The sequence below is a fragment of the Astatotilapia calliptera genome, chromosome 20 (genome assembly GCF_964374335.1).
Source record: "Astatotilapia calliptera chromosome 20, fAstCal68.1, whole genome shotgun sequence".
NCBI lineage: Eukaryota > Metazoa > Chordata > Actinopteri > Cichliformes > Cichlidae > Astatotilapia > Astatotilapia calliptera.
In genome coordinates this window covers 27,579,456-27,601,938 of record NC_137441.1, presented here as the reverse complement: position 1 = coordinate 27,601,938, position 22,483 = coordinate 27,579,456, and the positions used below count along the sequence as shown (strand labels likewise).

At 40.4% G+C, this 22,483-nt stretch overlaps 3 protein-coding genes and 2 long non-coding RNA genes across 6 annotated transcripts; 4 read left to right on the top strand and 1 right to left on the bottom strand.

The window, feature by feature from the left end:
• The first annotated feature begins 1,059 nt into the window (after nt 1–1,059).
• On the top strand, nt 1,060–7,656 carry LOC113013620 (solute carrier family 35 member E2A). Of its 2 annotated transcripts, none has more exons than XM_026154664.2 (9): nt 1,060–1,157; nt 1,970–2,445; nt 4,014–4,149; nt 4,336–4,463; nt 4,658–4,778; nt 4,858–4,911; nt 5,198–5,270; nt 5,372–5,517; nt 6,540–7,656. In XM_026154664.2, exons 2-9 carry the CDS (start codon nt 2,178–2,180, stop codon nt 6,766–6,768), a joined length of 1,155 nt encoding a protein of 384 aa, XP_026010449.1. In that variant the 5' UTR covers nt 1,060–1,157; nt 1,970–2,177; the 3' UTR covers nt 6,769–7,656. The 2 variants fall into 2 exon arrangements, with proteins under 2 accessions (XP_026010449.1, XP_026010450.1); XM_026154665.2 differs by having other exon boundaries at nt 1,157–1,397.
• Nucleotides 7,657–9,614: 1,958 nt separating this feature from the next.
• Nucleotides 9,615–12,950, bottom strand: slc25a45 (solute carrier family 25 member 45). The gene is made up of 7 exons (XM_026154260.2): nt 12,812–12,950; nt 12,197–12,252; nt 12,054–12,097; nt 11,894–11,965; nt 11,604–11,783; nt 10,646–10,880; nt 9,615–10,200 (listed from the first exon to the last, which is right to left on the bottom strand). Exons 2-7 carry the CDS (start codon nt 12,231–12,233, stop codon nt 9,905–9,907), a joined length of 864 nt encoding a protein of 287 aa, XP_026010045.1. The 5' UTR covers nt 12,234–12,252; nt 12,812–12,950; the 3' UTR covers nt 9,615–9,904.
• On the top strand, nt 11,321–12,008 carry LOC145423060 (uncharacterized). The gene is made up of 2 exons (XR_013904172.1): nt 11,321–11,447; nt 11,557–12,008. It is a non-coding gene; the product is annotated as an uncharacterized LOC145423060 (long non-coding RNA).
• Nucleotides 12,951–13,065: 115 nt separating the features above from the next.
• Nucleotides 13,066–16,590, top strand: LOC145423059 (uncharacterized). Its single transcript, XR_013904171.1, has 2 exons — nt 13,066–13,323; nt 16,316–16,590. It is a non-coding gene; the product is annotated as an uncharacterized LOC145423059 (long non-coding RNA).
• A 622-nt stretch (nt 16,591–17,212) lies between these two features.
• mad2l2 (mitotic arrest deficient 2 like 2) lies at nt 17,213–22,219 on the top strand. The gene is made up of 8 exons (XM_026155066.2): nt 17,213–17,653; nt 17,923–18,041; nt 18,140–18,211; nt 18,306–18,406; nt 18,509–18,603; nt 19,482–19,555; nt 19,639–19,731; nt 19,822–22,219. Exons 1-8 carry the CDS (start codon nt 17,614–17,616, stop codon nt 19,858–19,860), a joined length of 633 nt encoding a protein of 210 aa, XP_026010851.1. The 5' UTR covers nt 17,213–17,613; the 3' UTR covers nt 19,861–22,219.
• The last annotated feature ends 264 nt before the right edge of the window (nt 22,220–22,483 follow it).

Below are 22,483 nucleotides of genomic sequence, written 5' to 3'. Positions count from 1 at the left end.
TCATCTCCAGGTCTGATATTAAAGCTGTAAACACCATATATAAGAATCCATTCATGACAAAAAGCACTTTGAGAGCACAAACATCCGCTAATGGAGCTCACTCTCTGTGCAGTATTTACTTTACAGTAGCATGACAGATGTTTACTTTGATTACAGACATTATGGAGGAGTAGGTAATGGGCAATAGATATTGATTTGTAAATAAATGGAAATAAATATCTTATTGTGTAATGTTATACTACAGTATATTTTTAACTAACTGGGCAGCTCATTATTTTTCTTGGGAATAATTCCTTCAAAGGTAAAACACATTTTGGTTTGAACTTGAAAGAAAGGCAGATGTGTAATATAAAGGTGAGCGGTCAAATGTAACATGATATTTGGATGTCAAATATAATGTTGTCATTAAAATCAAAGGCAGCAGAATTTCAAGTACAGTTTTAAAGATAAAAAGCATTTTATGAATGTTTGACCTTATTTGAGCTTGAATGAGAGGTCAGGGTCAACTGTGACTTGATATTTTACCTCTTTATATGGAAATTTCTTTATGTTGACACCACACATTTGTTTCCTACACACTGTTTATTTCTAAATATGCCGATTTCTCTGTCTTTATTGTCCATCCCGAGCCATCTTGGTAACAGTGCTAGGCGTTATTTGCTTATTGTTTATTTGGTTATTAATACGTCTGTATTAATAGTCACCAATGAAATTAGATTAAAAAATATGTTGTTCTCAACATTTTACAAACTTCACCACGTGTGCTGTTGCAGAAGTCATTCCTCTTGTGCCGACGGAAAGCTGAGAGAATGTATAATGTTTTGACAAGTGTCAAGTGTGACGTGAGCCCCACCGGAAACACGCTGATGGCAGTATGAAATTAAAAGCACAATTTAATTTATTTATTTATTTTTTCTCCAGAAAAAGCCAGGATTTTTTAAAGACTATAAATAAGTTTGAAAAAGACGTTTAGAGAGATATTTATAATGAGACAAACTTGAACTCCTGACCCTCTGGAAGACCGCTGCATTCGCCGCTGGAGATTTTATTTTGAAACTTCTGATCTGTGGCTCTTTCGATGTTACTTGACGCATGCGCATTGTTAGCAACCATGTTTCGAAGCCAGGTGCACAACTGTATGTAACCTAGAAACAAAGGTAAATTCTCTTTAACAGCGGGAAGGGTGTTGCGATGTGGGTGTTGTCCGGTGTGGATGAGAGCGCAGCGTCCTCTGTGGGTGACGCCCGCCTTGTTATATTCAGTGCAGCAGCAACAACAACCAGCAACGGCTGCTAGCTAACCTAAACTTCCTCCTGTGATAAGTCCGTTGCCTCGCTGAACCACTGTCTTCTCAGTATTTGTCTGTACAAGCCTAGGCAGTCAGGCTACAGAGAGAGGTAAGAGCTGGGTCTTCCTCGTGACGTGATATTTTTGAGTAGTTTTATCTCGTCACTGCGAGTTTCTGCGGGAAGAAGCTAGTAGCCACCCCCAACCTTGTACGTGTCAACCTTGTTTGTGTGTCGTTGGCGGTCCTTGAAGCCTCGCTGTAAGTCAGTGTTATCATCGGTTTAAGTGAACTTTGATCTGGTTTCATTCACCGTCTGTCCTCCGTCCTAGTCCTAGCCACATGTACAGCTGCTCCTTTCACTTGCAGGACTTTAACGCTGAAGGTTAGTCGTGCAAAAATTAATAACAAGCTGATTATATTCATGTTTTCATCAACGGAGGATACAGTAGATACGCGTTATATGCAGTGAATTGCCTTTATATAACATAACACAGCTTACCGTGTTGAACAGTTTATGAAGTAATTTCACTGTGCACTTGTGTTTCTATGTAAACTATTGGAGCAGTGTGGGATAAATGTGCTTTGTTTGGTTTTTAAAGTAGGGCACAGCATTACAGAGCAGGGTGATTTATTTAAAGATTTTTTCCCTTCCCTGTGATCTTTCCTTTTTTCCCCCCCCAGTATCTGCAGCAGAGGACTAGTAAGGAAACACCAAAACAGGAAGTGATTTCCAATAGTCACAGCAAGACTGAGAGGTAGCTTGCTGGACATTTCAGAGGATGGACTAAGAACCAAAAAACAAACAAGCAAACAAACCCTAAAAAACTGAGCCACATTAAGAGTCCCCCTTTTGGTGGGGCCCGCGGGGGGCCCTCAGGCAGCAGGAATAATGCCGGGCAGCAAGCAGCCACTCTGGTGCCTCTTGTCGCAGTTACGTAGCCGCCAGGAGCGAGTGGTGCTGACCCGCAGTGAGAGCCTCCCGGGGGAGCAGGTGCTGAAGATCACGGTAACGGAGACTACGGTGATCGAGGCAGAGTCCGGGGTGTCCAACTGGCGCTCCATGACCTATCTGGGTCTCTGGTACTTCTTCAGCTTCTGCACCCTGTTTCTGAACAAATATATACTGTCGCTGCTGGAAGGAGAGCCCAGCATGCTCGGTAAGAAGTAGTAAAATCATTCTGCTGCTTCTAACACTGATTAACTGCAATAATCACAAGATAAGAAAAGTGCACCTCAGTCATGAATCTTAAGATTAATGAAAAGCCATTGTGATTCAGATTGATGAAGGGCAACTTTCACATAAAACTCAAGAACGGCTTGCTGAGACAATACTTATTGTTTTAGATTGTAAAACTACCAGTGCAGCTGTGGGTAGGTGGTTTGGTGCATTCAAGGAGATTTTAATTTACCAGTAATGAGGACCTGTGTGCAGTGGCGGTCCTAGCCTGTTTGGCGCCCTGGGCGAGCACTCCCTAATTTTGCGCTCCAGTATGAACACCCATCCCCCAACCCGAGAATCACCACAACATAACCTAATAACCTAACCTACACCTTAGTTCACAGATTCGCTTTGTCTAGGGTTTATTTCTGGCATTTCACACAACCCAGGATTCAAATCATGAATACATGATGGACTTGGATTTACAACGTTATGAATGAAATGTGCTCTATTTGGAAGCAGCCGGGCCCCTCCCCTTTCGAGGGGTTGTGTGTGAGACTTTAAATCATCAAACTCTAAATTCTAAATGTTAAATTGTTATTGATCCCTTTACCCCTGGTCCTAAAGTGTATATTTATTTTTTTACTCTTCTTATATATATATATTGTTTGTTTACTTGCACTGCTGTAACAGGAGCCTCGTCGTATCGTCTCTCTATATACTGGACTGTATGTAGCGGAGATGACAAAGTTTACTTTGACTTCAGCAGCGAGCAGGCGCACCGAGGGCTCTCGCGCTCACTTTTCGCGTATAGAATTTCGAAAAAACATCGGTGCAAATTACAAGTCTGTATCATGATGTCTGGTGTTTTCGTGTTTGTTGGTTTGTTTTTATTTTGTTTTACTTTGCGAGTTGGTTATTAGATGCTGCTCCAGCCAGCCAGAGAATCCCCCGCCGCCCCGCCCTCTCCTCCCTGTGCTGCAAGCAGCAGGCGCACCTCGCAAACGGAGGGCGCCCTTACTCCCAGCAAATGGGCGGTAGAAAACCGATCGGTGCCTATGCCATTCCCACTATGCGCTGGCTGATGTCAATTTTTTTTTTTTTTTGCCGATGCCCGTGATGCCACCCCCACCACGATGCCGCCCCGGGCAACCGCCCGTGTCGCCCGTATCAAAAACCGCTACTGTCTGTGTGTGCTAACTGTATGTTCATGTGCATACCATTTTTGTTTGTTCAACTATGAACCGCGCCTGAGCTGTTATACAGGCCGTTACAACATGCCAAAGCAACGTGCAGAACAGCACAGCCAAGTGAAAGGTAGTGTGACAAGATGACAGAAGTGAAATTGCAGTGACACAAATGATCAGGTGATCTGAAGTTCAGTTTAAATAGACAACTGTTTATCCCACATCAGTCTGATGTCAGCATTTTTGGCATGAATGGACCCTCATAGTCAGACAGGAAACATATTCGTTACAGCAGTATTTTGAAGTGTTTTCTCCCTCATGAAAATTAATGTCTGCCTTTGTATTTTTTTGTGTTTTTTAACTGCCATTTTCTTGCTAGGTGCTGTTCAGATGCTCTCCACCACAGTCATAGGCTGCTTAAAGATGTTTGTCCCCTGCTGTCTGTACCAGCACAAGTCCAGAAACGAGTACCCCTCCAACTTCATCATGATTATGCTGTTTGTTGGACTTATGAGGTGAGATTGTTTGCTATCCTGTAAATATGCAGATTAATAACAGATTGAATGCATGCATTTGAAAGGAAAATAGACCTCATTGAGAATTTTGTGTTTTGTTTTTTTTATAAGTGCAGCTTGATAAGAAATTACTCTTGACTGTTGTTGCAAGTTCAGCACAGACGCCATCATTGTCTCCACTTGCAGGTTCACCACAGTGGTTCTGGGCTTGGTGAGCCTGAAGAATGTTGCCGTGTCATTCGCTGAAACAGTGAAGAGCTCGGCGCCCATTTTCACAGTCATCATGTCAAGACTGATCCTCGGGGAGTACACGGGTAAAGTTCACGTTGCTGTGCTGGCTTCAGGGCGTGCCTGGGCACGCCAACACCAATAAGGCGTTCACTGTTCCTTCGCATATGAAAGACACGCCCTGAAGCCAGCACAGACCAGTTAGGCAGCCGCAGCTCTGGTTGCTGGTTTAGTTTAGATAAACACGGGGATTCATTTCACCTATCCCTTTTGTGTGCAGGGCTGTGGGTGAATCTGTCCCTGTTCCCAGTCATGGCCGGCCTGGGCCTCTGCACAGCCACCGAGATCAGCTTCAACATGCTCGGCTTCTCCGCTGCTCTCTCCACCAACATCATGGACTGGTACTGGAGCACACAGCACAGCTTTTCCACCAGCGGTGTATTCCCTACTTTGCCCTAACTCTTGTCTCTCTGATCTCAGCTTACAGAATGTATTCTCCAAAAAACTGCTAAGTGGAGACACATACAAATTCAGGTAAAATCATGCTTTAATTTAAACGGGTAGTCTCACTGAGAGCGAGGTCTGCCTTTCAAGAGAGACCTGTGTACAAAAAGCACATACATACAAATAGAGACAAACGGCACATTGTACATGATCATAACTGAAGAAAAACAAGTGCAAAATGGATAATTAAACCCTTTAAAAGACTTCAGTGAAAGCATTTAATGCAGCTTTTTGACTCTAAGCTGTAAAAGGCTGATGGGGTAAACACACAGCTCTTTTTTTTTTATTTTTTTTAAACTTGGTTGTGTTATTTCAGCCCTCCCGAGCTGCAGTTCTACACCAGTGCGGCAGCAGTCATCATGCTCATACCTGCCTGGCTGTTCCTTTTGGTGAGGCAAAACAGAAGTTCTTAATTTCCAGACTTGTTAGGCCCTACAATGCTTAAGAAAACAAGCGGGTAACTTTCTTGATGGTTCTGTTTAATTTCCAGGATATCCCCACGGTTGGGAAGAGCGGACAGAGCTTGATCTTTAGTCAGGACATCATCCTGTTGCTGCTTTTCGATGGTTGCCTGTTCCACCTGCAGAGCGTCACTGCCTATGCGCTCATGGGAAGGATTTCTCCTGTTACTTTCAGGTAGGACACAAAGTCAGAAGCACTTTATCCTGCATGCCATGAGTTTCTTGGAGGCCATAGTTCCTGCTACAGTTAATTAATTGATGTATTTGAACCGCCCACGCTTAGCTTAGTAGATAACCACTTGTTGCATTTGCAGATTTTCAAGTTACACCAGTATCATCTTATCTTATCATCTCACCGGCACTGACTAAAGTCTGTTCTCTGCTGTACTAGTACAGTACAGCACAGCATCGATTTGCACCTCAGTGCTGTCTATTTACAATAGACAAACCAATCCATTAGTGAGCGTATCTGAATCCACAAAGTCCAGCGTGTTTGGCTCCCTATCCCACCTGACAGATGGGATGTGTGCTGCAGATTCCAAAATAGCTTCAGTGAAACCACAAAATGCTTAAACTTTACCGTGCTCTGCACAAGAACACTAGAGGCAGCAGCAGAGATGCTGAGGCGGAGCGTGCCCAGTATGGGAATGCTCTTAATGAGCTCGTGCACATATCACTGTATATTTCCCAATATAGACCTTTTAGATTCTATAGCTGGAAGTTATTAAAGGGGGCCTACTATGCCCATTTCCAGCTCCATATATTTTTCCTTGGGCTTGAGTTGATTATTTTGTATATGCTTCACTGTTTATAGCGGGTCTTTGTGCAGGTATTTTAGTTCCATCTCTCTAAGGCGTCCCCTGATTTAGCCCTTTTCTTTTGATTGGTTGTGCCCCACTAACAGCAGCTTGGTGAGGCTTGGAGAACATGTTAGGGATCGCTCCTTTCTTTGACATCACACAGAGCCGAAAGAAGAAAAAAAAATGAGAGAAGGAGCTTTTAAAGCAGTCTGATATGTCATGAAGATAACTTATATGTACGCTGAAATTAAGATTGGAGACTGTTTAATCTGAGAATTCACCGTTCTAACATTTATATGCAGATCATAAGGATGAACATATAAAAGTCATATTAAGAAGTTTAAACTGGATGAATTTGTTGTTAGCCCCAGTAATAATCATCCTCATTCTTCCTCAGTGTTGCCAGTACTGTTAAGCACGCCCTGTCTGTGTGGCTGAGCATCATTGTGTTCAGCAACCAGGTAACCATCCTCAGCGCCACCGGGACCGTCCTCGTGTTCATCGGGGTCTTCTTGTACAACAAAGCCAGGCAGTTCCAAAGAGCAACCTTACAGGCCATGGCTGCTGAGCAGAACCACAAACCCCTTCTCCACGACCAGGACTTCAAAGCCTCTCAGTCTCACTGAGTAGCCCGCTCTTAAAGCTGTAGTGCTGCCTGAAATGAACTGGAAGCATCAATAGTTCACTCCCGTTCAAGAGCTTCTGTCTTTCAGGGTTCCTTCAGTGTCACTGTTGAAGTAAACCATTTGATGGCTTGATGAGCTGTGGGTGTGTGACCGAGCAGTCAGCCATCAGTCATCCTGTGGAACATTCTCACCAGTATTTCTTTGTACCTGACCGGATTACCACTTTAAGCCTTTTTGATCCTTTCTTTGTCTTTTATTGGTCAGTAAAAGGAAGCTCAGGGTGTTTTTCCTACATTTGCATTCCATTACAGGCTAGTTTATCTCTCATCTGTGGTATAGCAGCTACTAAACGCATGGGAACTGCAAAGCTCGGACACTGTAAGATTAAAAATTTTGTAGTAATGTTAATCTTCATTGTATAATCCAGTGTAAAATGTATCTTAATAGCGTCTGAGTGTAGGGCTCCAGTGCCCGAGGTAGGAGGCCTTTTTTGAGGCTTGTCCAGCCAAAGCTTAAGACTGCTTTACACATTAGTAATCCATGTGTAAAACACTTGGATGCCACATTATTGCATTCTGAGAATGCTCATCCTCTATAACGTTATAGCTTTTTTCACTTTTTTTGTTTTGTGTACACATAAAGCTGACATGACCACTGATCCACGCTGGGACGGCAGCCCTGTTAATCTAATCAGGAAAAGAGGACTGAAAGAAGGAATAAATGGACAAGCTGCTGTTTTTATACATTTATAACCTTTTTAAAAAACAGTTTATTACAACTTGAGTTTTATTTCTGTAGTTCTTGCCAGTGGCTATCAAGCTTTGTGTCTAGCAGTGCGCCAGCTGTATTTTTATTTAATTTTTTTTTAAATAAACTGTAAAATCAGCACTTGAGGCGTTACTGTGAGTGTAACTATGTTCCTTTGATCACTTGGTTAACAGATGTTTATGCATCTTGTTATTTTTGGTGAGTTGTTAAACAGAAATGAATTTTAAACTGAAATAAATGAAACACTACTTAATAAAAGAACCACAGCTGCGGTAGTTTTCCGGAACCTCTTCGGTGGGCACCATATTTTGTGTGCCTGCTAATCATCTGCCGTAAACATGGCAAACTTCCTGGTTCGGCTCTGCTTGCTGCAGTTGTAAACACTCGGTTCTCTTATGTGGTGACAGAAACTTGTAAATGCTCACTTTTGATTGTTCCTCAAACTAAAGGAATTATTTACCATATGTGGAAAACAGCTGATGCTTTCCAGGCGTTCTGTTTTTCTTTGTGGATCTTTTCCTGTAGAACTTACTCCACATTTTGCATTTCTAGCATTTAAAAACCCCACAAACAACAAAAATAAAACCCAAGTTGCAGTAAAAACAAAAGTCATCCTGTGCTTGTCACTACAAATTTACACAATCTCAGTTCCTCCTTCTGTCCTCGCTACTTCTAATTTCAGCATCCGACCTGAAAGTGGAAGTTCCTCCACCCGTATGTAGAAAGTCGTTCTGACCGTACCCAGGACATGTCTGTCTTATTCAGTTCCAGTTTGACCGTTCTTGCTGTGCCTCGAGAAGCAGCTTTTCTTCTTCTCTTACATGTTTGTGGCCACAGTTTAACCACAAGAGCTAACTGACTTGAACTTTTTGTCTTTACATTGAAAACATTTTTTTTTTCTCCCGTGTGGGCTCTGATTGAACATTCAGACGTTAAGAATTGATCTTTTTATACTAACCTTCCACTTTGAGTCTTTGAAATGCTGCTTCAGGAGGCAATTTTCAACATGCAGATGCTTTTTTTTTCAGGCTGTTGACCAGGTTCAAAGTGTTGAGGTAATGATGAGCTGTGTTTGGAACTGTGCAAATCAAAGGTGTAAAATATTTTGCAGAGGATGTAAAAATGTTTGATGGACACTGTGCAGAAGATTAAAGTATTTTCTTTCACTATGCCGCCTGTTTAATAGTATCATGTGCTGTTAATTTACACACAGTGTACACGTATCCTGATTATGGTAATGCACTCACCAGCCACTTTATTAGGAACGCCCAACTACTTTGAGTGGATAGGCAGGCTGCAGTAACTCTAATAATTTAAAACCAATGAATGCAGAAGAGCATCTTTGAATGCACAACAGGTCTAACGTTGAAGTAGATGGGCTACAGAAGCAGAAGACCATAGTTGGGGCCACTCCTGGCTACAATTTGCACTTGCTCACCAAATCTGGACGTTAGAAAACTGGAAAAACATTGCTGAGATTACTGCAACATTCGGATGACAGATCCAGAATTAGGCATGAACACAGAAGCTTGAGTATTGCTGACCATGTCCATCCCTTTATGACCACAGCGTACCCTTCTTTTGATGGTTGCTTCCAGCAGGATAAAGCAATATCACAGTCTCAAACTGGTTTCTTAAACACGATGAGTTCACTGCACTTAAATGGTCTCCATAGTTACCAGATCTCAATCCAACAGAGCACCTTTGAGATGTGGGGAAACGGGAGATTGAAATCAGGGATGTGCAGGTGCGTGATGCTATCACATCAATCTGGAACAAAATCCCTTAGAGTTTCCAGGTCGTTGCCCAATCGATATGTTTCCGGTATGTAAAGTGTATCCACTTTTTGCACGTGTGCACAAGATTTCTTCTTGATAGTTATTTTAACACTGAGAAATATGTTGACAGAGCACTAAAGCATCGTCTCCTAAAGTAATAATTAAATCTTTCCTCGCCAATATTTACTTTTCTTGCCATAGCCTTTTCTGCTCTCGGGCCAATCCTTGAAGCACTGTACTTGTGGACTCAACGTTTTATACAACATCTGTCACTCACCCAAAAAACAAACTCAAAAGGTCTTTTTTATGGAGTCATTTCAAGTCATCACTTTTATTGTGATATGCTGTTAATGCAGAAATGTTGACTGTAGCAGTTTTGATCTAAAGTGTGTATACTCGTGTAGCAGGAGGCTCACTGGCAGCAGCTAATCTTTCCTCACCAGTAGGTTGAATTTAAAGTGTTCCCAGGTTTCTGATGCTTTGACTTATTCTACAGGCAGTTTAAAAACAGCATTTAGTAACTGAGAACACTCTTTATACTGAAATCGTCTCAAAGATATTTTATCCTTGAAGTCAGTGTCTCCATCCCTTTACTGTGAAGAGTGACTGGCTCGTGGTGGATAAAAAATCTTCATCAGGCTCTCGTAGCTGAGGAATGTGACAGCGTTGACCGGAAATGCTCTCAGGCTGTTCAGCAGGAGGCCTTTGAAAAACACCCTCACTCCTTCTTCCCTCACGCTCACTCTCATGCAGTGCAGGACGCCGCCGTACTCCCGCCCGCCGGCCCCCGACATCTGGAGCCGAGCTTTCACGACGTCCATGGGCGTGGCGAAGGACCAGGTCACCACACCTGCGAATCCACCTGCCACCAATATCACAAAGGTGCCTGAGGACAGAGAGGCAGAACTAAGACAATACTGAGGAGTTTTCTAAACGAATAGTTTTCATTAAACTATTTGCCAAAAAATGTGCCAACGGTTTTCAAAGCAGACTCTCTCGTAGAGCCAAATATGAGGTTGATATAGTAAAATATCCATGTGGGTTAATGTGTGCAGGGAAGATTTTAATGAGACCTTAAAATCAGGATCCCTGAACATAAAAGTAACTTAAGAAATAAAGATGAATTTTCATGAGTAACTAGATATTTATATTCAGCTTCATCATGTGTGTTCACCTCATTACTGGATTCATGCGCTACAAACTGAAAGCCTTAAAGATTTAAATGACTAATTCCAGTTGAGCAGCTTTTGTGAGATGAAGTCCTTTTAAAATCTGTCAGAATACAAGAAACTATCTCACTATGATATCCAGTATTATGTTATGATTGTGACCTGGCTCTTTGCCATCTTGAGTGAGAACCTTACGAGTGACCTCGTAAGGTAAGAAGTAGAGCCCATAGCAGGGGACGTCCCTCAGAGTGAGGGCCAGGCCTCCTCTGTACAGACCCCTGAGCCCCTCCTCCCTCACGATGACAGCGACGCAGTGCACGGGTCCGCGATATCGTGTTGACGTCGATTGACCCTGAAGACGCACCTTGACCAGGTCAATGGGTGCAGAAACCGACACCTGAAAACAGATTGCCCCAAAGATTAAAGTAGCGTAAAGCCGAGTCATGATCTGCAGTGTAAATAAATCTCAGTTATGAAACATGAGCTGGTTTTTAATTTCCTTAAATCTCTTATCTGGTTCTGAGCTGCAGTCAGTGAACACTCGGAGGCCCCCTTGTGGTCAGATGTAACATTGCATGAAGAAAACCTGAATTTCTGTGAAAGCAGTGATAATCCTGTTGTTTCAGCATTTACTTTGGCAAGAGCACCAGCTTTAATTGTTTAATACAGTTTTTGTCTATTTGTTTGTTTTTTCTTTTGTTCTCTGTGTAACAGAGTTAGAAAATAGCTTAATGAATTTCCACAAAATTGATGTGCTTTGTGAATAGTTGGAGCCACCTGGTGGACAAATACCGCAACTGCAACTGTTTCAAATTGCTGCACAGCGCATGCCTCAGCAAAGGAAAATACTCCCAAGCTGGTGGTAGGTGCTTGTGAGCGCCAAAGTCTGTCCTAATGCAGTCACACTGATGCAGTAATGGCTGATAAAGTACTTCAAACGGACTTGGTTGAGATTCTTCTGTAGGTATGTTTGTATCTCGTGGCTTGCAGCTAGAATGTTGGTGTGAGCAGTGATTTTTGCAACGTGTGTGGTCTCCTGCAGCTCTAACAGATGAAGCTTTGTGCATACACAGTTGCATGGCAGTGACATGTGCAACCACAGAACATCAGGTGATCTTACCTGCACCAGGCCTGAGAAGCAGCCAGCAGTGAAGACCTGTGCAGCAGAGGCCGGTTTGCCTCGACTGCGCTGAGACTTAGTGAGGTAACCTAAAGCATTACTGTAACTGCCAAAGACAACGGAGTTGGTGATGCCAGTGGTCAGCACAGGAAATGCCATGCCCTTAAAGAATCCATGGAGCTGATGTGATTAAAGCATAAACGATCAGTGCTGTCTTATCCCAGTGGAGCATTACACTACTTCACGTCAGTATTTCTTGCAAAACAATGTAGGAAAAATGTGGTACCCACCCCTTCATGAGAGTATGTTTTAATCACACAGTGAAATATCCCTTTATACACAGACTGGGCTTGGAGACGTACCTACAAATGTAAGAAGAGATGTAAAATAAAAAATAAGAAACAATTTGTGCATTAAGTCATATTTATTGGTTTCAAAGTGTCATGCAACCTTCACAGTGTCTAACGGATGTCCTACTGCAATTCCCAGTGCACCTACAACAACCAACAACAACATTTTATTTCTCCACAATCAGACAATTACTGCTCTGTGTTACATTTTCTGTTGTTCTCTTAAAAACAGGATTTTCCTACCTGAAATGCTCCCAGCTAAAAATTCCAAGAGAGGCATGACTTTTACAGTTTCAAATCTGCAAGAAAACCACAGTGTTTCAAAACTCATAAAGATAAAACCTAAAGATGCAGCTTTACAGCTGTCATAACTGAAGCTGATTGGTCTGGCAGTCAAGGAGGTTAATGTGTGACTTATTTTAGAAATGGTACTCTATAGGGGTTGCATCAAAATCAAAGTCCAAGGTGAAAATCCCACAACAATTTTTTTTCATGGCTCAGAAAATGGAATTTTCAGGAGTGATTGAGAACACAAACATATGGATTCTGGCCTGAGTTAAGGCAGTATGGCATTTCACACACATTCCTCACAATCTATTATTATTTACGATCATCTGACAAACAAAAACATTTATTATGCTTCAGTAAATGAACATAAAAGATGGTTTTTAGGGTTGCCAAAACAGTAAATGGTAACCAAACCTTATAATTTAGCCAGGTTTAATCTTTGTGGAATGGTTAAAATACAATAGCGTGTTCAGGAGGACAGTTCGCTTTCCAGTTCTTTCTTCTTCTTCTTTTGCATGGTGTTTTTTAATATCCAGTTCTAGAAAAAAAAAATAACAGCACCTTGCCTACCTTTAGAGCTGTAACATCCTACGAATAAATTTGTTCACAACTCATGTCATTCTTCGCTCTGCGGTCAGAGTATCCCATGGATACGGGTGCTCACACACACAAACTACACCCTTTTTGGCTCCTACCTCAAAGCAGGCACGTGCAGGGAGGGGGGGGGGGGCTAGAGGGGCTTGAGCACCCGCCCCTTTCCTGATGGGTGCCCAAGGTGCCCTTTTGATAGGGCAACTTTTTTAAAAAAATTATCAGTATTTTTTTTATGTGTGTGTGCGTGCGGAGTCCTGTCTGTGCCCCTCAACAATAATATTTAACTATTAATCACAGTTTTGCTAAATAAAAGGATCTGGCTTGCATCAGTCACATGATCACATTTAACCAATGATCGCCCTTGACGGCAGAACGCGCTAGTTACGAGACGGGAACGAGCTCACAAAGAGCACGCGCATTTTTAGCGGTCCGGAGCTGTAGGAGAAACACAAGTTAACTCAGAGACACAGACTGATGCGACAAAACCAGTAAGTAGGTGTACAGCGTAAACTGTAGTGTATAGCACCCAGGAGTATTAGCTTATTACGTACACGTTGGTAAGCTGTCTTGTTGCAACTGATGAATTGAAACAAACGAGCGTGCTGTGTGTGCAACAGCGCGACAAACATTACCTGTCCTTTTATTAACTGCACAAGTAGTGCTGGTCATAGCTGCTGGCTACCTGTGTAAGGCTGTCATGGGTCTGTAGCTCTGTCACCGTTTTAGGGAACATATTTAGTTTTAAAGTATTTAGAAACATATTTAGTTTTAAAGTAAGTTTCCGGGCTTTTCCTGCCTTTCTGGAGGGATTATTTTTCACTAAAAACGATCTAATATGCATGTCCACATAATTATGCATTATTATAATTATAATATATTAAAAAACACACGCTGTATTTTACTTTGCCCTGCACAGAGTGGATATTGAAACAAATGGAATCAGTCAGACCTGTTACAGATCGTCAACTTTTCTTTATTATCAGGTGTGTTTCCAGAATCACTAAAAACTGCTGTAATCAAACCTATACTGAAAAAGGACAATCTTGACAAGACACAAATGAACAACTACAGGCCGATCTCAAATCTCCCGTTTTTAAGTAAGATCATTGAAAAAGCAGTTTCTCAACAGCTCAGTTACTTCTTAAAACAGAATAATTGCTACGATGCCTTCCAGTCAGGTTTTAGACAGAACCACAGCACTGAAACCGCTCTGACCAAAGTGTTTAATGACATATGTCTGAATACAGACAGTGGAAAAATGTCAGTCCTAGTTTTACTGGATCTCAGTGCAGCATTTGATACAGTTGACCACAACATATTACTCAAACGACTGGAGAACTGGACAGGTCTTTCAGGAACTGTACTAAACTGGTTCAAAACATACGTAGAAAACAGGAAATACTTTGTATCAATAGGTAACTTCACATCTGAGCAGACAAGTATCACATGTGGAGTTCCCCAAGGTTCCATCTTGGGACCCCTTCTGTTTAACATCTACATGCTCCCACTGGCACAGATTATAAACAACAACAAAATAAACTATCACAGCTATGCAGATGACACACAAATATATATCACAATGTCACCAGGAGACCGAGGCCCTGTACAGGCTCTTGGTAAATGCATTGAGGAAATCAATGACTGGTTGTGCCACAATTTTCTCCAGCTAAACAAAAACAAAACTGAGGTAATAGTCTTTGGCGCCAAAGAAAAACGATTACAGGTCACCAGAGAACTTCAATCTATACATCTAAAAACCACAAACCAGGCGAGAAATTTGGGTGTAGTGATGGATGCAGACCTAAACTTAGAAAAACACATTAAGACAATAACAAAATCAGCTTACTATCACCTCAAGAATATATCAAGGATAAAAGATCTGATGTCTCAACAGGACCTGGAAAAACTAGTCCATGCATTCATCTTTAGTAGGCTTGATTACTGTAACAGCATCTTTACAGGTCTACCTAAAAAATCAGTCAGACAACTACAGCTCATTCAGAACTCTGCTGCTCGAGTCCTCACTAAGACCAAAAAAGTGGACCACATCAGTCCAGCTCTGAGGTCCTTACACTGGCTGCCTGTCCGTCAGAGGATAGACTTTAAAGTTCTGATACTGGCCTATAAAGCTCTGAATGGTTTAGGACCAAAATACATCAGTGACCTCCTGACCCAGTATGAACCATCCAGATCCCTCAGGTCATCTGGATCCGGTCTTTTATCAGTTCCCAGAGTCAGAACCAGACACGGAGAAGCTGCATTCAGCTTTTATGCTCCTTATATCTGGAACAAACTCCCAGAAAGCCTCAGATCAGCTGAAACACTCAGTTTATTTAAATCCAGGTTGAAGACTCACCTGTTCTCAGCTGCATTTGAATAAAGACCAAATCCACACTTTAAGCTTAAATTTCAAAACTTACATTTAACTACTGATTTTATCTACTGTTCTGATTTTATCTGTTTTGATTTTATATACTGTTGTTTGTTTGTTTGTTTGTTTGTTTGTTAATTAGTTAGTTTATTTGCTTGTTTTATTCAATTTTAAATCATGCTTTTTATTTGTTCTTGTTTCTAATGTCTCTGTAAAGCACTTTGAATCACCTTGTTGTTGAATTGTGCTATACAAATAAACTTGCCTTGCCTTGCCTTGCCATTATTTCATATTTATTACTTCCCCCTCCTCATTGCTTTATTATTGTGGCTCATAGTATATACAGTATTCTGAAGAAGGTCTAAAATGTCACTGTGTGTGTGTGCATGTGTGTGTTTTATGTATATGGGTTTTTTTAAATTATTACTCATGATATAACATTGTCCAGACATGGCTGGTAAGGACATGAGGAGGAAACAGTAGGAGCTGTGTGAGGCTGCTAAAGGCAGGGCTATAACATTTTTCTGTCATCATTTTATTATAGATTAAGTGCAAGAGTTGTTAGGTGTGGATAATTAGATTATAGTTTATTGCAATAACAAGTTGTGCCTTGTTCTCAGATAGACAGCAAGTGGAGAGTGATATATGAAATGATGGGATGGAAGGAAGAAGAGAAGCAAAGAGTGATTCACAGGCAGAGCCTAAATTATTTCTCACAGTTTTTTGTTGCCTTATGGTTCCAAGCGCTGTCACCAATCTTTGTATTTTGTTATTATCTCATGACACTTGTTTAATCAGCTACCATCTCTCCTATGGACTTTTTAATGTCTACAGTCTCAGATCAACACAGCCCTGACCTTCCCATATTAGATTCTTGATGAATGTGTGTTGTTGTTATTCAACCTGGTTCAATGTGCCCCTTTTTAACTTTGAGCACCCGCCCCTTTAAACCTCTCTGCACGGCCCTGCCTCAAAGCAAACTGCACTGTCCATCTTACGTGTTGCGCAATAATGTTTAACACTTAGTATTTACTGTTATGTTCCCATAGATCATCATGATGTTGTTTATCCCTTGTTAAATGCTTGTTTTCTTTTTTCTTTCTCAACAGGTGATCCAGGTGATTGATATATGTATTTTTGTCTGCTTATTTTGTTGGTTTTTGTTTTTTGCCCTTTATCCCCGTCCCTCTTCTCCGCTGTTTTTTCCTCTTTCTTTCTCCCTTTTCTTTTCCTCATTCAAGTCTGTCCCGTATCTAGCAAGTGAAAATAAAAAATAAAATAAACAATAAAAGGTGAATCAAATAGACCATTACGGCAAGGCTGGGATCGTCCATTTGGTAAAGTAAATCCGTTGGGCATCTTTCTTCGCCTTTAGACAATAATTCTGATGGCAAAAGAGCCAAACGGGACAGGCAAAAAAAAAAAAAGAGAGAGTGAAGAGGACTTTTGATGTAAGTTAGCATTTGAATTCAAACAACCAAAAAATGTAAAAAGAAAAAGAATAAGCGTAATAAACAGATTGTTGTGATTGTCTAAATAACCAGGTATAACATTAGTCACCCTTAGTTAGGCTGCATATGATTTACTGTTTTAATTCAATATGTTTCATGCGTAATTGGTATGTTTTCATATTTATGAGCAATGGGACACCTCGGGATGGCATAACCTTGCCGAGGAGACAGAATACCTGCATTCGGCAAGACTGATAATTAAGGATATTTTCATTCATGAAGCTGTCATAGCAAGTATAAAACCATAACTAAAAAATTAAAACCAACTTTTAAAAAATCTGATAATTATCTAATAATTGGTAATTATCAAAACAAAATTGTGAACTCAATTAATTAGTGAAATAAAGCCTATTATCAATTATAATATAATAAAATATAATATAATATAAGACAAAAATAAATGTTTCAGTGCTTTTTGCCAATCACCTCGCGGTATTATTATTATTATTATTATTATTATTATTATTATTATTATTTTGTAATAACTGTTGCGGAAAAAAAAGGTGGAAACTAAAAATAAAACCAACGGTCCATATCACGTCATCACAAGTGGACGGCAGAGTACGCAATTGTAAACAACGAGTGACGTCACCTCGGCGGGCGACGAAGCTTCGCGTACAAAAAAAAAGAAATGCCGCGGTTCGGGTCGGCAGGTTGCTAATGTCTCCGGGTGTCTTCATGTGGACCGTTGCGGGTTTTTTTAAACACGTGTAAAATTCTGTAAAAACTGAACTTCTTATCTCTTCGGTTGTCAGGTACAGCAGCAACAAAAAACGAGATATTGAACCATTAAAATCAATACGAGGACCGGTAAGACTGCTGCTTTACACAAGTTAGCAAGTCGTACAGAAAATTAAGCATTTAAATTTAATTTTGCTGAACCAGGGGAGTAAAACATGACAACTCTAACGAGGCAAGATCTCAATTTTGGGCAAGGTAAGGCCATTAAAGGAATATATATATACCAGGTCTGGTCAGCTCGGCGAGACTACTGTTAATTTTCCAATAGGTAGTTGTCCCCCTTGCAAAGTCATGGGCATATGGAACCTACATAAACCATGCTGTCACTGTCTGCCTGGGTTTTACTATGAATTAAAGTGAGCTAAGTAGGCGACGCTATATTGCTGAATGTTTGCATTGGGTTTGGCGGGACTTTGTCACATTAGCAAGAACACAAGAGGTTTTATTGTTCGCATGTTTTCCAGTGGTTGCTGACATTCTGTGTGAATTCCTGGAGGTCGCTATTCATCTCATCCTGTATGTCCGTGAGGTTTATCCCTCTGGGATATTTCAGAAGCGAAAGAAGTACAACGTACCTGTGCAGGTACTGTTTTATGTGTTATTACTATTTGTTTGCAGCTGTTAGGTGTGTGCATATTAGCTTCTCTAATACAGGACTTCTGTTGGTGTGTTTTATTCCAGATGTCATGTCACCCAGAGCTGAATCAGTATATCCAAGATACACTACACTGTATAAAGCCACTCATTGAAAAGGTAAGCTATGTCCTGAAAGTGACGGGTCAATGTCACACAAAGTGTACTCTCATTTCTCCTCTTACTGCTCTGATATCCTCCATTCGCCTCTTAGAACGATGCAGAGAAGGTGGTTGTGGTCATCATGGACAAAGAGCATCATCCAGTAGAGAGATTTGTTTTCGAGATTTCCCAGCCACCACTGCTCTCCATCAGGTTGCCCTCCACATTTTAATGTTTACTAAAAAGAAGCATCTTTCCGTTGAAATACATTTTTACTGTGACACTGGTCACTGACTGCTATTTGTGTTTTCACAGCTCAGACACGTTGCTGTCACACGTGGAGCAGCTGCTGAGGGCATTCATCCTGAAGATCAGCGTGTGTGATGCTGTTTTAAATAGTAATCCACCAGGTAATGTCATCGTGGCTCACCGGAAGAGAAGACAATTACATACATGCTTATATACTCATATACTCTGCAAAAGTTTTGGAAAGATTTTTAAATGATATCCTTTAAGTCACATGATTCAGCACAAAGTCTTGCCTAAGCAGCTTAAGAGGATTCTCTTCATTACTGGGGTAAATATTTGTGTTCACCTTTGGAAGATAGGAGGTGCATAAATTGATTTACCCATTAGCAAATGATTTACATTCATTTAAGTCTGTGCTCACTTTTCTTCATTGCAAACACCACATACTCCTTTAAAGGCTTACAGACACAAACTAACTCATTCACTTGGCACACATAAACATGAGAACACACCAAATCTACCTCAGAAAACTGTCAGAACTCTTAATGTCAGAAAGCCTTCCAAGAAGACAGAGTAAAGGTCAATTTTGATTGTGTATATATATACCTTATTTTATTTGACTTTGCCCTTTGACTGTACTTGAGATTATTTATATATTTTTGGATTTTAGATAACATTTTCTTTAAAAAAAATTCCATTAAAACGTGACACGGAAATACAGTCAAAGGTTTAGTTTTTTTGTTTGTTTTTTGACAGGTGTTGTATGCAGTTAAAATTTAAAACATTACAATTTCTAAAATGGAAACCAATTGGGGTTTCATTTTGAAATACCTGTAGAGTTTTCTATATTTATTATTGCTAATTAATAAGACAAAAGTATTTCTTATCAGATTAATTGATGGAATAATCAAGCCTTTGTCAGAAATCTATGCCAATTAAACTGAAGTCCAGAGAAAGGTGACATTATAGTGCTCATAAGGTGGTATGGGCTCATAGATTTGACTGATTGAACTGTTTTACTTTTCTTTTTTTGTCACAGGGTGTTCGTTTACAGTACTAGTACATACCAGAGATGCTGCTACTCGCAATATGGAGAAGGTTCAAGTAATTAAGGTGAGGTGTTTAAATGCACTTACTCAGAAACACAGAATTGTTATTTACATGTGTTGGTCACATTAATGTGTTTGCCTCTGCAGGATTTTCCATGGATAGTCGCTGATGAGCAAGAAGTCCACATGCAGGAGCCTAGACTCATTCCACTAAAGACTATGACTTCTGATATAGTAAAGGTAAGCAGAAGCATCCCATTCACTGATTCATTTAATGGTGAATTATTGTCATCTGCATGTCCACATTGTTTGGTTGTTTGCCTTTAACAGATGCAGCTGTATGTGGAAGAGAGAGCCCAGAAAACATAGATGCTTTCTTAGCAGAAACCATGCTGCAGGAGATAATCTGTGACACCAGGGAATCCCAGGCAGAATCTTCAACACAGCCTATCAGTGCTGAATTGATGAGTTGTTGAGGAACACATGGGGAGAGAGTGATGTTCCCTGTGAAATGTATTTTTATGAGGTCCATTAACTTTGCTTCTGGCGGCGTTAAAGGTTGGACTCGCACACTGGGTTGATAGAAGTCCTTTATCATCAGCGTGGGCCATTTTCTCATTCCACATAAATGCGTGATTATGGTTCTGTTTGTGAAATTCTGGGCCGTTGGTTAAAATGTATATATTTTTAATTTATTTCCCGTTATGTGCCAGGAAAGTCTTTCAGCTCTTCATCACACTCCACTGCTAAATATCATCCTTTTTGCTGATAGCAGTCAAGTCTGATATTGTCATGAATGTGGTCAGTGTAGCTGTGCATCCGTGCTGATACGTAATGTATTTTGTTGTTTTTTTGAATGGAGATTTTTAGGGTAACCGGATGGAAATGTCCTTGTAACTCTATGAAATTCAAAGCATATGGAAATCAGGAAAACAGTGTAGTATGTACCATTAACACCAGTCTGTAAACTGAGATGACAGTTGTATTGTTAGTGCAATAATATTACTCTGTTTCTTTGTAGGCAGATTTATTTGCTGAAACTCCCACAGACAGCCTGTCCTTATAACTCCACATGGAGGTCGTCTGTCAGTCTGTCTCACTCTGTTTATTGTACGGTGTCTTAACTCTCTGTAATGTCCTGCCGAGCAGTTTCTTGCATGGTGTTCACAGCAGCATCTATCAGGAAAGCCTTCCTGGAGTTTCTGTGAAGTTAAAGGATTTCGTTGTGTGCATTTGCAACCAGGGGTAGCATTCTCTTCTATTGTTGGATGGCAAATAGAAAGTTCTAATGGAGCATTTGATTTTTTTTTCCGTTCACAGAAGTTTGTTTTAATATGTGAAAGTTTATTAAACTCTAAAAAAAACAAACAAACCAAAAAACGAACTGTAATGTAAATAAAGGTCTTGGTATAAGAATTCAAGGACCCAAACACATGACAGGAGGAAGAGTAACATCTGAAATCTGAATCTTTTAACAAGTTGAAGTCATACAAACAGGTGGTTAATTCCACCAAGGGGCAAAAAACAAACCAAGTGCTACAGGAGGAAATCTAACAAAAACCAATAATGTGCGAGAAATAAACTAACACAGGGAAAATGGGGAAAACAGTTTGTCTTTGTACAACCGAGCTGTCGGCTTTCAATCTGCCGTTTGGGAAATGATGCACAGGAGGTCTAAATACCACGGAGACTGATTAGCTACATGAAGTGTCTCACAAAGTAGTTCTGGCACAAGAATATGAGTTTTCCTGTCTGACAGCAGATCATTTATGGTCTGCATAACAATAGCTAGAATACCACATTAACACAAGATCTTCAGCCTTGCATGCAACTGAACTGTTTACAGTGCTTTTAAATGTAAATGGTTGGTATTGTTTGCACAATGATTCATAGGCATTAACTTTCACGTCAGTTTAGCCCTTAATAAACTTAAAGCTTAAATTTAATTTGTATTGTTTGCAGGATTGTGTCATATGAAACCAAAAGACACTTCATAGATTTAAAATATTAAAATGATCTGATACCACACGAACACGACAGGCTCTCTAAAGTTCAGTTCATTAAGAAAACACAGAGGTTGTGTTCTTTTATGAAAAACAGAGATAACTTAGATTGAGTTGAGGTTTAAAAATAGATCACTTTTTAGCATAAAAGTAAAAAAGTAGGTTTTTAAACATCCATTTTGTCTTTACTGCGTAGTGATGTACTGGAGTATGTGTGTGGAGTAGATGTGTTAAATACAAATGTATTAAAGGAAGCTGAGATCCAAAACTGTTGAAGCTGCAGTTGTTCAGAACAATTGGGAAGAAATCGAACAAAAGCAGAAGGTCTGGATGAGTTTGAGTGTCACTAAAAGACCAGCAGTAGCAAACATTAAACTTACTCAGTCAACTTCCACAGTGGCTGATCTTCAAATGACTCACAAATGTTTGTCTAAACTATTGCTCACCCTCAGTCTAAACCAAGGTGATCTAAGACTCCTGCAGTCCACAGAAATACCACAGTCAGTAGATCCAAAGGTATCTCCTGCTCAAAGGAGTTTATCTCTAGTTATCAGTTTGGACAAAAAAACAGCCTGATATTTTTGGAGAAGGATATGAATTAATATTTTACACTTCATAGAACATCATATAATGATATAACTCCATTTTCATGTGCCGTAGTATCAGTATGAACCATGAATTTGTATATTTTCTGATCACAATAAATCCGATTCAGTCACAGCTCATTCTGCATATGAAGCTTATGCTTTTTTGGTGTGTTTTAAATCTCTTTTCTCTCCTGACCTCCTGGTTCCCCTACGGGCATCGATGGATGTAGTACCCCATCACATATCCTATGATGTAAACTGCCACCAGTGCAGCTACGGCTCCTGCTGCTTTTACTACTATTCCAGTGCTGCCGACACACATGCTGTTGCAGATCCTGTGAATGGGAAAGAAAGGGGGCGGGTTTATTTGGTACCTGTGGTTTGGTACCTATGGTGGATGTA

Excerpts from the sequence above, each read along its gene's own strand:
- LOC113013620 (XM_026154664.2), top strand. The coding sequence starts at position 2,178 with ATGCCGGGCAGCAAGCAGCCACTCTGGTGCCTCTTGTCGCAGTTACGT. Across the intron at positions 4,150-4,335 it reads CTGTTTGTTGGACTTATGAG|GTTCACCACAGTGGTTCTGG; the intron begins GTGAGATTGTTT and ends CTCCACTTGCAG. Across the intron at positions 4,464-4,657 it reads GATCCTCGGGGAGTACACGG|GGCTGTGGGTGAATCTGTCC; the intron begins GTAAAGTTCACG and ends TTTTGTGTGCAG.
- slc25a45 (XM_026154260.2), bottom strand. The coding sequence starts at position 12,233 with ATGCCTCTCTTGGAATTTTTAGCTGGGAGCATTTCAG. Across the intron at positions 10,881-11,603 it reads GCTTCTCAGGCCTGGTGCAG|GTGTCGGTTTCTGCACCCAT; the intron begins GTAAGATCACCT and ends ATCTGTTTTCAG. Across the intron at positions 10,201-10,645 it reads TCAAGATGGCAAAGAGCCAG|GCACCTTTGTGATATTGGTG; the intron begins GTCACAATCATA and ends CTCTGTCCTCAG.
- mad2l2 (XM_026155066.2), top strand. The coding sequence starts at position 17,614 with ATGACAACTCTAACGAGGCAAGATCTCAATTTTGGGCAAG. Across the intron at positions 18,212-18,305 it reads TAAAGCCACTCATTGAAAAG|AACGATGCAGAGAAGGTGGT; the intron begins GTAAGCTATGTC and ends TTCGCCTCTTAG. Across the intron at positions 19,556-19,638 it reads AGAAGGTTCAAGTAATTAAG|GATTTTCCATGGATAGTCGC; the intron begins GTGAGGTGTTTA and ends TTGCCTCTGCAG.